Here is a 13,627-nt window from a genome sequence, read left to right as displayed (position 1 = left end):
TATACTTTCGACCTTTACATTACAATTACATATATATAATTATCTTTACCAATACACTACTCTAAAAATTGAAATTATTTTTTCATCTCAGAATCCGCAAAAAAACCTGGATTTTCTAGTAATTGACACGCCACCAACTGTCAAATTTGCTTCAAAACCTTCTGGTTTTAGGGATTGGTCACGGGAATTAAGCATCTAAATATTTTTTTTTGTAATCGACGTACTAAATTATAAAGGGTTGAGTAAAATGTTTTTTCATTCATAAGAGTTGTAATCGAACTTTTAACTACTTGTTTAAGACATGAATTCTCAACCGCTTGTTTAAGAAATGAATTATTTAACCACTAATCCGTGTTCGAGCAAAAAAAATGATGCCCCCAACTGCATTTTCGTTGGGCATTTGCCTAACCACAAGGAAAAACATCAATTGTTGAAGAAAATGGAGCAAAATGGTAATTTTAATATCACTTTTCCTCGGAAAGATCCGTAATTGGCATATTGCTATTGGGAAACCCTTTGTTTTGAGTGATTATTTGAGTGATTATAATTATATATAAACACACACCTTTTATAATGACATCATCATGTGGCGTTTAAAAACGGCCACAAAAACATATTTAAATGATGTCAACAGTGGTGCCCCCAACTGCATTTTTGTTGTTTTTGATGTTATATTAACATCCTTATTTTAAGTTAAATATTGTATTTACACTTAATATAAAAGGCGTTAAACCCAAATATAATGGGAAGAAAAAAGAAGTAACCAGAAAAAACTACTCCCTCCGTTCCTAATGATAAGACCTAGTTTTAAAATTTTCTAGTTCCTAAATATAAGACCTTTAACAATAATCTAGCAAAAAATATTCTACTCTTCCATATATAACCCTTATTTTATCTTTCCTTTTTTTCTATCCCTCTTCTTCCCCACCTGTCTACACCATGTCAAGATATAATTATTCGCCAACTCCAAAACCAAATAAAACCGGATTACACAGAGGGCACACACATCACCAGATTTGTACACCACTCGAAAAAAGATAGCCAAACCCTTTCCATATTTGCTCTATTCCACTGCCAAGTTCTAGCAACTACTTGTATTTTCTGCAGCTACCCTCTCCCTGGCTTCACTCTTCCTCACAGCTCCCCTCTTCGCGTCTTCCTCTACCCTTTCAAGTTCGTTTGCGGCTCACAGGTTTTCCTCACTTTAATTCTATCAATAATGGCATTTTAGATTTGGGTCTATATAGTAATTAGCAATTAGCAATTATTATTTGCTGAGTCCACTTTATGATGAAACTGTGATAATGACTTTTTATATATCACCTCTTACTCTTAGATTTTGGTTTGTTCTGTTCTTTTCCACTTTGTGTAATCGTTACTGTCACTGCATTATGATTCTACAGTGTGATTTTCTACAATATAACATCACTCCTACAGTGTAATTACAATTTATATTTTTAACTTTCGTTTTAATGAATTTTTTAGCAACTTCTTAGAGCAACAAAAACAAAGGGAATCTTGTGTAATGTGAAAAGTTTATAGTTGACTGGTCAGTATTAGATGGCACATGGAAGTTTTCAAATTATATAATACTATATGATCTATCAGAGTTTTATGGCATGATACAATTATATAATATATATACTAAAGCCAAGTGCAACAACTTACAGATTACCAACCAGCTGAAGGAAAGAAATTTTGATTCCAATGTTGGGGAGTTCTTCATCTTCATCTTCTGCTGCTGCTATTGTTATGACTCCTCCAAAGTATGATGTGTTCTTGAGCTTTAGAGGAGAAGACACACGTGACAACTTCACTAGTCATCTTTATGATGGTCTTTGTAGGAAAAGGATCCAAACATTTATAGATTACAGGCTAGACAAAGGCGATGCAATCTCACCTGAACTGTGCAAAGCTATGGAAGAATCAATGATTTACATCATCATTTTCTCCCAACACTACGCTTCTTCCTCGTGGTGTTTGGATGAACTCGACAAGATTCTGAAATGCAAGAAGAGATATGGAAGGAATGTGATACCGGTTTTCTACAAGGTGGATCCATCAAATGTTAGGCATCAGGAAGGGTGTTATAAAGATGCATTTGTTAAGCATGAAAAGCGATTTCGGGACGAAGTAATACAGACGTGGAAGGATGCTCTAACCGAAGCAGCTGCAATCTCTGGCTGGGATTCAAACACCACTAGGTAAAACCGCTTTTCATCTATAGTTAAATCTTTTTGAACTTTAATTAGAATACAAACCCAAACATCAAAAACACCACTTATCAGTGACCATTCTAGATAAATATGGTATTAACTTATTTCATTAATTATCATCTACAGAGTATGGTAATAATTAAGATGAACTTATATTTTTACAAATCAAAAGCAACAAATTTATATGCTTTTGGTTCATATAATCAAAGCAAACGTAGAATGGCAGACTAATGCTTTTATTTTGTTCCTTTTATATGTTCCAGACCAGAATCCATGCTTGTTGATGGTATTGTGGAAGATATTTTAAGAAAATTGGATCGTTCTTTTTCAAGTGACGATCATAGAATGGTTGGAATTGACAAGCACATTGCACAAATCCAGTCCTTGTTGCAGCTTGAGCCAGAAGCTGTTCGGATCATAGGAATTTGGGGCATGGGAGGAATAGGTAAAACTACACTGGCTCGGACACTACATCACAAACTGGCGACCCAATTCAGTTCCAGGAGTTGTGTTGTAAATGCTCAGCAAGAAATAGAAAAAGATGGAATTGACTGTCTACATAAAAAATATTTATCAGAACTTCTAGAGGAAGATATCTCGTCAAATGGATTGCATTTTGCTATTGAAAGGGTCAAACGGGCAAAGGTTCTCCTTATTCTTGATGGGGTGAAAACTTCGAGTCAAATTCAAGAGTTAATTGGAGGGCATGGAAACTTCGGCCAGGGAAGTAGAATCATTGTGACTAGCAGAGACATGCAGGTGCTTAGGAATGCTGAAGCTGATGATATACATGAAGTCAAGGAGATGAATCCCCAAGATTCTCTGCAGCTCTTCAGTTTATATGCCTTTAAACAAATCTGCCCCATGGAAGGTTATGCTGACTTAGTAGAAAAGGTATTGGAATATGCTAAAGGGGTTCCATTAGCTCTCAAAGTTTTAGGCTCACTGCTTTATGGTAGAACAAGGAAAGCATGGGAAAGTGAGCTGCAAAAGCTGGAAAAGCTTCCTGAGATTGAGATTTTCAATGTGTTGAAATTAAGCTATGATGGGCTGGATGGTGAACAGAAGGACATATTTCTTGACATAGCTTGCTTATATGTAGGCGATTTTGTGAATGATGTAGTGGATATGCTAAATGGTTGTGGTTTCTCTGCTGACATTGGAATGCATGTTCTGAAAGATAAGAGCCTTATATCTACTTTAAGAGATCGCATCGTGGTGCATGATCTAATAGTGGAAATGGGAAAACAAATTGTTCGTCAAGAATGTGTCAATCATCCTGGAAAACGCAGTCGTCTATGGGACCATGAAGAAATTTATGATGTTTTAAGAAACAACCAGGTATATTTACTTGATGACTCACAGTCTCATGGATTAACTTCTCAGACACATCCTTTCATGTTTATTTATCTTTAGTTCCTTGTATTTACCTTCAGGGGACGGATGCAGTCCAATGTATATTCCTCGCCATGTGGAGGATAAAAAAACTTGAAGTTCATCCAAAAAGTTTCAAAAGCATGCCTAATCTGAGAATGCTTTGTTTCCATAACTATTTTCCGGGAAGACGTCAAACAAATGTGATCCTTCCTGCATGTGTTGAAAGTCTTTCGAATAGTTTAAAACTTCTTGATTGGGATGAATTTCCTCAAAGATCTTTGCCGTTGGACTTTTGTCCAAAAAATCTTGTTGAACTTTTGATGCAATATAGCGATCTTGAACAACTTTGGGAGGATGATCAGGTCCTTCAAGCTTTACGTTGTGCTCCTTTCTATTTTAGTTATCATCAGTCTTTGATTTTCAATCTGATTAGTGTAGAATTGAATGCTATGAGTTAGTTTTTCATGTTTTGTATAATAATATAGTACTCTTGTTCATTATGTTTACATAATTTTTTTGTCACCTAATCATTTACTTTTTACATCAGGAATTACCGAATTTGAAAAGGCTCGATCTTCGTGCTTCTTTGAACTTGATTCGAATACCAGACCTTTCTAAGTTCCCAAATATTGAAGAAATTATTCTTAGTGGTTGTGAAAGTTTGATTCAAGTTTACTCCTCGAGTTTCCTCTGCAAGCTCAAATTATTATATTTAAATGGTTGTCTTGAGCTTACGAGTTTAGATCTTTCTAGTAATGCTCTATCAAGAACTTCTGGATTAGTGGGGCTCTACAATTGTTGTAAACTGGAAACGTTTTCAATCAATAGAACTGAGGTGGTTCAATCACGTGGTTGTTCCCAAATTTACGATGATGTGAAATTTCGCTGGACTTACCTAGAAGGCACCTCTGGCTATCAAGACATGAATGGAAGAGATCTGGGTGAAAAATCTTGTATAGAGATTGAAGATTTGAGAGAAAATTTGCCTTCACAGCTTTCCCAGGAGCTTTGTTGGTTAGATCTCGGTAAATGTAAGTTATTTACAAGCCTTCCAATTGACCTTTGTAAGTTGAAATTGCTAAGAAGACTTTATCTAAGTGGCTGCTCTAATTTGAACAAAATCCCTGAAATCGAGGAGACACTAGAAAATTTAGCCGTGCTTGTCTTAGACGAAACAGCAATACAAGAACTACCTTCATCCTTACACCGTTTGGTGGGGCTTGAAGAGCTGAGCTTGCGTAGTTGCCGAAGGCTTGAAATTATTCCCTCCTCGATTGGAAGACTCACCAAACTCTGTAAGTTAGACCTTGCCTATTGTGAATCACTTGAAACTTTTCCACGCAGCATTTACAAATTGAAGTTGACAAAACTTAATTTGTTTGGTTGCTCAAAGCTAAAGAACTTCCCAGAGATCTTGAATCCTGCAGAAAGTTTTGCTCACATTGACTTATCATGGACAGTAGTTAAAGAACTGCCTTCATCATTGGACTGTTTGGTGGGTCTTCAAACCTTGTGTCTGAACTGGTGCTGTGGTCTGGAGTCACTTCCAAACAGTATTGGTAATCTAAGCCTTCTCTCTGTGCTTGACTGTTCAGCCTGTCGTAAATTAACAGAAATCCCAAATGACATAGGCCGCTTGTCATCATTAAGGGAACTGTCATTGCGAGGTACCGGAATCGTGTACCTTCCAGAGAATTTGGCTCATCTTTTATGCTTGGAATCTCTTGATGTAAGTGACACCAGAATCGTGAGCCTTCCAGAGAGTATTGCTCATCTTACAAGTTTGAAATCACTTAATGTAAGTGAATGCAGACAGCTTGATTGTATCCCACAGCTTCCACCATTTCTGAATCAGTTATTGGCATTAAAGTGCCCATCGATTAGAAGAATGATCGGTGAGGATGCGTATAGGTTTGAGTTCTTTTGCTTTCCAGGGAGTGCAGTTCCTAATTGGTTCCCCTATCGTTGCGAGGGAAATTCAATTACTGTGGGTAAAGATTCTCTAGATTGGTGCAATGATGATAGGCTCATTGGTTTTTCTATGTGTGTCGTTTTGCGGTTTGAAAAGAAAAACTATACAAAAGATAGTATTCGTGATTTTAGATGCAGATTAACATTTGAGTCTGATGGCCAAATATACATCATTCCCAACAATAATAAGTTAAACGACTATTTCAGTTTTTGTTGTTATAGAATGGGACATGTCGAGCACACATTCCTATGGAAACATTACTTAATGGTCTCTGCAAGCATCGACAGAGGGACCTTTCATGCTGACAACTTCACTTTTGACTTCGAGGGCAAGAATCAGCAGAGTTTTAAATTATATCCTGAGGTGAAAGAGTGCGGTATATGCCCTCTTTATTCCAAAGAAAAAGATGACTTTGAAGAACGTTGTGAGAAGAGGCAGTGTCTAAGGTGAAACATGATGTCATAAGTTTTAGCTGTGAACCACAACCATATGCAGTTAAACCCAGAAATGTTTTTGCTTTGTCAACCTGGAACAACTAATGATAAGATGTTATTTGTTATTGATCTTGGTTTTGGGTATGCTGTAATTCCAAACCAGGTGACTTTCCTTTTTACTTTGTGTTTTTATTTATGTATTAACTTTAATAGGTGTTTATTTTTATTGCAGGCATTTCAAATTCATTTGGATTTGATGGACACGCCACAACTCTGGTCTGTCCTGATTACCAAGCTTGTCTTGTCTGCATTTCAAGTTGAGCATCAGTCATTACAGAGCCAGCTCATATTTAATTCATTTTGAATTATGAAAGTGGAACGAATTTTAAAGTATCAGAAGAAATACTCTTAAGCTTTCTTCCTTAAGATGTTTCTTATCAATTGGAGGCACCCACTTGATAAGTGGGAAAATATTGCCTCTTGTTATCCACTCACAACTTCTGTTCTTTGTTAGCAGTTTGTGAGGATGTATGCAAGGAAGAAAATCCACAAGGATAAGGATGCTGAGGCTACTGAGTTTGAAGAGTCAGTTGGGCAGGTGTTGTTTTGAATGTTGCTGTGGATGCAGTTGCTGATACAGACATTGTTTCATTTGGAGTATACCTATCAGGAGCTTAAAAGAGATTTCAAGATCTATGCATAAATTCAGCAGTGTAAGGATGAGTATTACATGCTTCTGTGTGCGTAGGAAGGATCATGAGTTTTCTCTCTATTTTGACTTGTGTTTTTTACTGATCTGCAGATAAATTGACGTTTCCGGGAACTGCAAAGCTGTTGTTATCCATGTTCCTTACAGATTGAGGAAAGCTTTCCGGAAGATCCATGTTAGGCTTGTGAGGATGCTTGAGAAGAAGTTTAGTGGAAAGGTAAGTTCATTCTAATTTATTTCTATCATGTACATCCGAAGGTAATTTTTCTTTCATTGACATTGTTTTTTCTTAGTTTGAATACATTTGATGATATTTGTGTTCCTGCCCCTTGCATTGGCCATTTTGATGTAGTTATTTCCCGAGAGGATGTATTCTATAATTTAAGCAATCTTTTATCTTGCTTGTGTGGTTGAATTTCTGTTACATTCACTGGAAAGTACTTTTTTCTGCAATCCTTTGTGAGGCATGACTTATGTTATAACTTTTAAGTGATTTTAACCATTGCTAATGGAAATTAAACACACTATAGACCATGAGGAAGTGTTTTGGTATGACCTCCTGGTAGTAGAGTTATATCCACAAATCACAATAAATGATTGCATGAAATTGAGTTTAGAGTGTAATTTATTTATTGCATTGCATGTTGGCATGATAATATCTGTTATTCTTCTGTCTTGAGAAATTTCAGTGTGACTTATCCCTATTAGCTTGTACGAAGTATTAAGCCCTCATTAAGAATTCTTGTTGAGTAATCTCATCTTTATTAATCTTTACTTTTGAGTAGCTTCATTTCATTACTGTGCAGTTTAAATCATATTTAACTTCTAGGATGTAATTTTCATTGCCACCGGGAGGATATTGAGGCCACCAAAGAAGGGTTCTACTGTTCATGAAGCAATGCTGGAGGATGTATTATTGCCTGCGGAGATTGTTGGGAAGCGGAGGAGGTATCGAGTTGATGGATCCAAGATTGTTCTGTACTAGGGCAAGCTTACGTAGGAGAAAGACAAAAAGTAAACCCTAGCAGAGCACTAAAATAGCAAAACTACCATAAAAGGAATATTCTCATTAATGCTGAAAAATTGGTTTCGTACAAGTGGATGACCTCCCCTTTTATAGAGGGGGTGGTCATGATATGGACCTTTCCTATATTTGGGCCTGACAATCAGGGCCCAAATCCCTGTACATATAAGACAAATCCAAAGGAATCTTCCAGCTGGCTTGTGGGTCCATCATCTAAGGGAGGGCAATGAAGCTCGTTGTGTCGCACTTCCCGCCATGGCTATCTTCAATGGTTTATTGTTCATTTTGGGCGGGACATAATCTTCTTTATGTCCCGCCCAGTCCAAAGATTATGAAGGTAGAGGTATTGTTTCCCATCAACATACAAAGTTAACATGTTGTTTAATCAACCATCAGAAGAAGTTTCTTTTATAGGATAATACGTCTCTTTACCATGTCAATGAATGTGCATGTATATATTGGAAAATGAATTCCCATGGTTAATCATGTGTCTGAAAGTTGTGATTTTCCTGTAAAGTTTGCAACTTAATTTACCTTTGTAAATTGTACCAGTTTTTATTCATTTCTTGTAAATTTTATCTTTATCATTCTCTGGACAGTTTTTCTTGGAGACTTTTGCAGCATTGTATTGGAAGCTATCTGGCAAAGACACAGAGGCTTAGTTTCAATTCCTTTGTCAGCTTTCAATCTATAATCTATAATCTATAATTATATAGGAATTGTGAAGCGCGCAATATAGCGCTGCCACATCATCATTTATACTTCCAACAACACTGTCCAGCTCAGCAATTTTACATACGTGTCACTTTCAATTCTTCTCAAGGATTCAACATGTAGCAAATAGAAGAGCATCGGCATTCTAAACCACTAAACGTTCTCTTCTCTGTGGAAACCAAACAGGTTCACCTTCTCTATTTTCTCAGTAATGCATCTTTCATCTTTCACATTCTATCTGACCTCCCCATCTCTAACGGGATCCACCACCATTTCACATTAACAAGCCTCCAATTTGGCTCCAGAAATTCCGAGGTTCCCTTCCATTCGATTTTAGGGATCATTTTCTTCTCTCAAGTTCCTATTCCCTAACCCTAATCAACCACCTTATTTACATTTTAGACTTTGGAGAATGCGGAAATTGTGGGTTTGGTCATCACAGAGCAATATGTTGAGAAGGTGAATTCATGTATAATAAACCCTTTTCAAAATTCCATTATTTTTAATCTTATTCTAATTATTGTCCCTAACATGTTCAGTGTTCAATTTCAATGCATAAAGGTTTATACTCAGATAGATCAAAATAGAGGAGTAAGAGTAGGAGAAGCTTCAGAAGTTACAACAAGAGTATGTTTTTGAGGCGCCATGGAAATCGAGCCAGTCATCACCTCTATCTCTCTCTGATCAGGTAGGTAATCAATTCCGTTCCTCGACCTTCTACCATTAAATAGCAAGTTTGATCTGCATGATTATCCCAATTTGATGCCTACTGGAACTCGAGAAATTTGTGCCATCTTTAGTTTGCAGGCACCAAATTTCAATTGCAGTTAAGATCTGAATTGAAAACCATGATTCCTTTATTTGGAAAATAGCTTGCCATTTGTTATTCTATCAATCTATCCCTATCATCATATTAATTTCTTTTCAGTATGCAGGATATAGTGAAGGAGGCTCAATAGGTGATTCTTAAATTCTGAATGTCAAAGGATTTGTTTTACTATATCTCAGCATTCAACTGTTCCTCAAGGAGTTTTGGTGAGCTTTTTATGCTATCATTCTATGGTCATGGAATCCTTCCAAGTGATAACTGTTTTGTTTCAGTCCATAACTAAATTGGGAAAAAAAAACTTCTCTCAATTGTGTAACTAAATTGGAAAAAAACTACCCTCAATGTTATTGCAATTTGAAATTTAGTATGCCAGTTGTTAAGGACTTTGGTATATATTTCATAATGGTGTTTCTTTGGTAAAAATATATTAATGTGGTCATATAACTTCTGATTTTTCTCAAGCACACGCTTTAGACACCCGCCCCCACAGTGTTTTGCACATACCTGTGGGCGGAGGAGGAGAGGCTAGAGAGTTGTGGCTTACCTGTTCTATTTTCACTTATCTTCTTTTGTTATCCCTTTATTTGAAAAATAGCTTAAGATATGTTATTCTGTCACTATATATTAGTATGGTCCCGTTTTGGAAAACAGCTTAATTGAGCGTTTATGACATAAGCGCTTATTCAAAAGCTATTTTAAAAAATTTATTAAAGTAAATTGAAAATAAGCTATATATAAGCATAAGCTCTTTTCCATAAGCTATCCTGATTAGCTTATGAAAATAAGCTCAAAACACTGACATAAGAGCTTATGCTATCAGATAAGCTCAAATAAGCTCTTCCAAATGGGACTTATATCTATTAATTCTGAAGCTCAACTTGTAGAGTTGCCACCTTAACCCTATTCTTCACAATATTTTCGCCATGTAAGCATCTTTTCTTAGTTGTCACTTCATTCATTTCCCAATCTTCTTTTTACTGGACCATATGTTAGATAATTATTAGTCCTTATTTCTATCATAGCTGGTTTTGTATTTTGCTTAGGCATATGGTATGTGCTCAGATCATTTAATATGAACTATGAAGGCATCCCTTCTTAGTAACTTCTTCTAAACCCACGTGTAAACCAAGGTGTTTCCAGGGCAGCCTCCTCAGTGATAGGAAAGCAGAGACAATCTCTACCATTTGTGCTGCTCTTTTGTACATGCTCTTTCGTGCAACAATATAAAGGAATTTATGTGTTAGTAGTTAATAGTAGTGAGTGATAATGGGATGTGTATATTTTATATGATCTACTATGTTTGTGTCAAAAAATTGACTTACCGTGGACCCTTTGAATGGGTGGAGTGATATATTAGTCTGTGTAAGAGTGCTCACTTTGTTGTTGACTCTCTCCATTTTGTAATGTGTAGCTTGTGTTATTCTCAACCAAAAGCATCTAAGGACAAAAGTTCTTTTGGTGCATCTCATTTTTTATGGAATGATGCATCTCACTAATAATATGGTGTCGGTGTTTTAAATATTGATTGACTTAACATGGATCCGGTTTTTGTATTAGATATTGATTGAATTGTTGTACCATGTCATTTCTTTTGTTCTGTTTTTTAAGTTTGCGGAACTTCTCTTTTATATGTTCTGTCATTATTTGCAGCCGAAAGATTTTTAATTTGGTGCACCAAAGAAGGAAGTGATGGTCTTTGCTTTGATTGAGAGACTGGTCTTGCAGAGTTGGTTAGGGACATCAAAATCCTTTTTCACATTGTCAAGGAGTTTTTCCCTTATATAAATTTTCTTAATCAATGATCAATTGTCTCTAGCAGTCTCATATTGAACTGTAATATCTTCCTCTGTTGATGATATTCCCTGTAAACTGTAATAGAAGATAATTCTTGCTCATAGTGGAGGAATTGAGTATGTATAATTTGTTTGCAAATTAGTTCTAAATTTAGCATAACTAAATAGTTTTACAGAACCTTTTAACACTATTTGCATTTGGATTATTTTTTAAGGAGATAGTTTTAATGGTGTTTGAAGTGAAGTTCTATTATTGATGGATGAAGGCTACACAGTTAGTTTAATTTGTTTGACAATGAAATGAGTTTATTACTACTTTATTTTTAATGCATTTCTTTTGCAATTTGTGCTTTTTGCAACAAAAAAGTTCTAATGGAGAGAGCCCTTTAACACTGCAACTATTGGAAATGTTTCCGGCTTTTGATCCAAAAAAACAGGCCCACTGTCGAAGAATTTTGTTACATGTACTCTACTGCTTTCATTTGCTCTTAAATGAATTTTAGTTGTACTATAGTCTATTTCTTGAACTTATCTTTCTCATTTGAACAATAAAAGGGCCATTTGACAACAAAAAAAAAAACAATAAAAGGGCCCGTGGATCATAAACAGGATATATAGATGTCTTTCTCATTTGAATTCTTGCTTGAGAATCATAAATGCTTTGGTGTCTCATGACACTGGTTGATCCTTACTTCAATGGACATGTAAAAGTAGAGGGAACCATCCATAATTTCCATTAGTTATCTATAGATTCAGGTCAACCAAACACAAGTGCCGGTTGAAAATGAAAGGTAACTCAACTTATGTCTTTTATCAAGGACATCTACAAGTAAAAATGAACCAATTTTAATATTGAAATAATTGTATCCGCCCGCGCAACGCGCGGGTCTTAGTCTAGTTTGTTCTAGAGTTGCATATGATGTCTACTGGTTAAAAAATTGTCTGAATAATTTCGTTTTCTGCTGGTTTTTTGGAGACTTTTTCGGATTTCTTAAAGTACAAGGGACTGGCTTCATCAATGTAGGATGGGTTTTATTTTTCGCTTAATTAAGTTTTTGGTCTCTATGTTTTGCCATAAATATAGTTTTAGTCCATCGCCGACATAAATGTGAGGATTGGTCCCAGTTTTTTGACAAATGGTTGAGTTTGGTCCCTCGGGCCGTTTAGGTCAATGCCGGAGCTCTGGGAGCTGATGTGGCCTTGCCACGTCAATTAATGAGCCTTGGTGGATTTTTTTTTCTTTTTTCATTAAAAAATGATTAAGACACACTAATTAAATCCTTCATTTAATTAAATAAAAAATTCTAATCTTCTACTTCATCAGCATCTTCTTTAACCTCCACCCCAACCCATAAACAAACCCAGCAATCCCAACCTCCACAAACCCAGTAATCCTTTTCCCTTCAACTAAAGTAATAAATATCTCACCTCAGCTTGGTTAGTGGTGGAATGGAAGCAAGAGAAGAGAATCAGAAATTGACTTGCCCTTTCTCTTCTCAATCATACATTTCAAAACACAAAACAAACTGATAGAACCCAGCCAAATATGATATTATTCAATGATAAAACCCTAATTCCCAAATGGGAATTGAGGGAAAGATACAAGGAAAGGGATCACAAACACCCTCCTTAAATATGTTTTTAGTGCTTGAAAATATAATAAATGTTGGTTTAGTCTTTGAAAAAAAATATTTCTTAGTTTTTAATTTTAAAAATAAACATTGTTATCTTTTTAAGTCTCTACCGTTAAGTTTTGATTATGCAAATCACATAATGTCGTATCTCCCTACTAGGAATTTGTTTTTATTTAATTTGACATTGTGGGACTCACTCATTAACACTATTCAATGTCACGTAAATTGTGCATGTGAGAATCATGTGGATCTTGGTGGAACTTCAACTCAGATTGTGCAACACATAATTAGCTTTAAATCAGATTGTGTGACGCGCAATGTACAATCAAACAAAAAAACATATAAATTGAGTGAGTCGCCATTTTGTGTGCCATATAAGCAAAAGTTAATAACAATGACTAGGATAACGATGTATAGCTTTATAAATTAAAGATTAAAAAATATATTTTCAATGATTAAAACAACATTTACTATATTTTCAAGGATTAAAAACATATTTAGGCCTGAATTCTATTCACAAAATTAATCATAAAACGCACTGTTTTGTTTTTCAACAAAAAGCACACTGAGTTTTTTTGGGTTAAAAAAACGGCACTGGGTTCCACAAGAAAAAAAAAAGTCTCACATTGAGTAATTTTTTATATAGCTCACATGGAGTACTTCTCTAACAAAAATCCATGCCTTTCAAAAAAAAGCATGCCTTTGGACTTAGTTCGGTACTGCAGCAAACTAATTCGGAGAAAAGATTCTTGCTTTTACCTTAAAATGAATTTTTTCTTATATATATATCGGAAAGATAAATTGCAGTCTCTAAGAATTTAATTCCCGGACCTTTTCCACCCAATCCATATATCACATAATTTTTACCACTTAAGTTATCATCCGGGAACCTTCAAAATGAGTTTAAAGTGAATTTAGAATATTT

The 13,627-nt window shown here is 35.5% G+C and overlaps 1 protein-coding gene across 29 annotated transcripts; it reads left to right on the top strand.

The window, feature by feature from the left end:
- Positions 1-924: 924 nt before the first annotated feature.
- Positions 925-11,312, top strand: LOC130714030 (disease resistance protein RPV1-like). Of its 29 annotated transcripts, none has more exons than XM_057564059.1 (12): positions 926-1,192; positions 1,671-2,204; positions 2,480-3,557; positions 3,653-3,955; positions 4,141-4,624; positions 6,232-6,275; positions 6,517-6,712; positions 6,802-6,925; positions 8,449-8,905; positions 9,008-9,134; positions 9,375-9,481; positions 10,926-11,312. In XM_057564059.1, exons 2-7 carry the CDS (start codon positions 1,708-1,710, stop codon positions 6,607-6,609), a joined length of 2,499 nt encoding a protein of 832 aa, XP_057420042.1. In that variant the 5' UTR covers positions 926-1,192; positions 1,671-1,707; the 3' UTR covers positions 6,610-6,712; positions 6,802-6,925; positions 8,449-8,905; positions 9,008-9,134; positions 9,375-9,481; positions 10,926-11,312. The 29 variants fall into 29 exon arrangements, with proteins under 29 accessions (XP_057420049.1, XP_057420042.1, XP_057420035.1 ...); XM_057564052.1 differs by having other exon boundaries at positions 8,332-8,905; XM_057564041.1 differs by having other exon boundaries at positions 7,538-8,905.
- Positions 11,313-13,627: the final 2,315 nt, after the last annotated feature.

This window comes from Lotus japonicus, chromosome 1, assembly GCF_012489685.1.
Source record: "Lotus japonicus ecotype B-129 chromosome 1, LjGifu_v1.2".
NCBI lineage: Eukaryota > Viridiplantae > Streptophyta > Magnoliopsida > Fabales > Fabaceae > Lotus > Lotus japonicus.
Note: the sequence above shows the minus strand (reverse complement) of the source record. Positions and strands in the feature narration are given on the sequence as shown.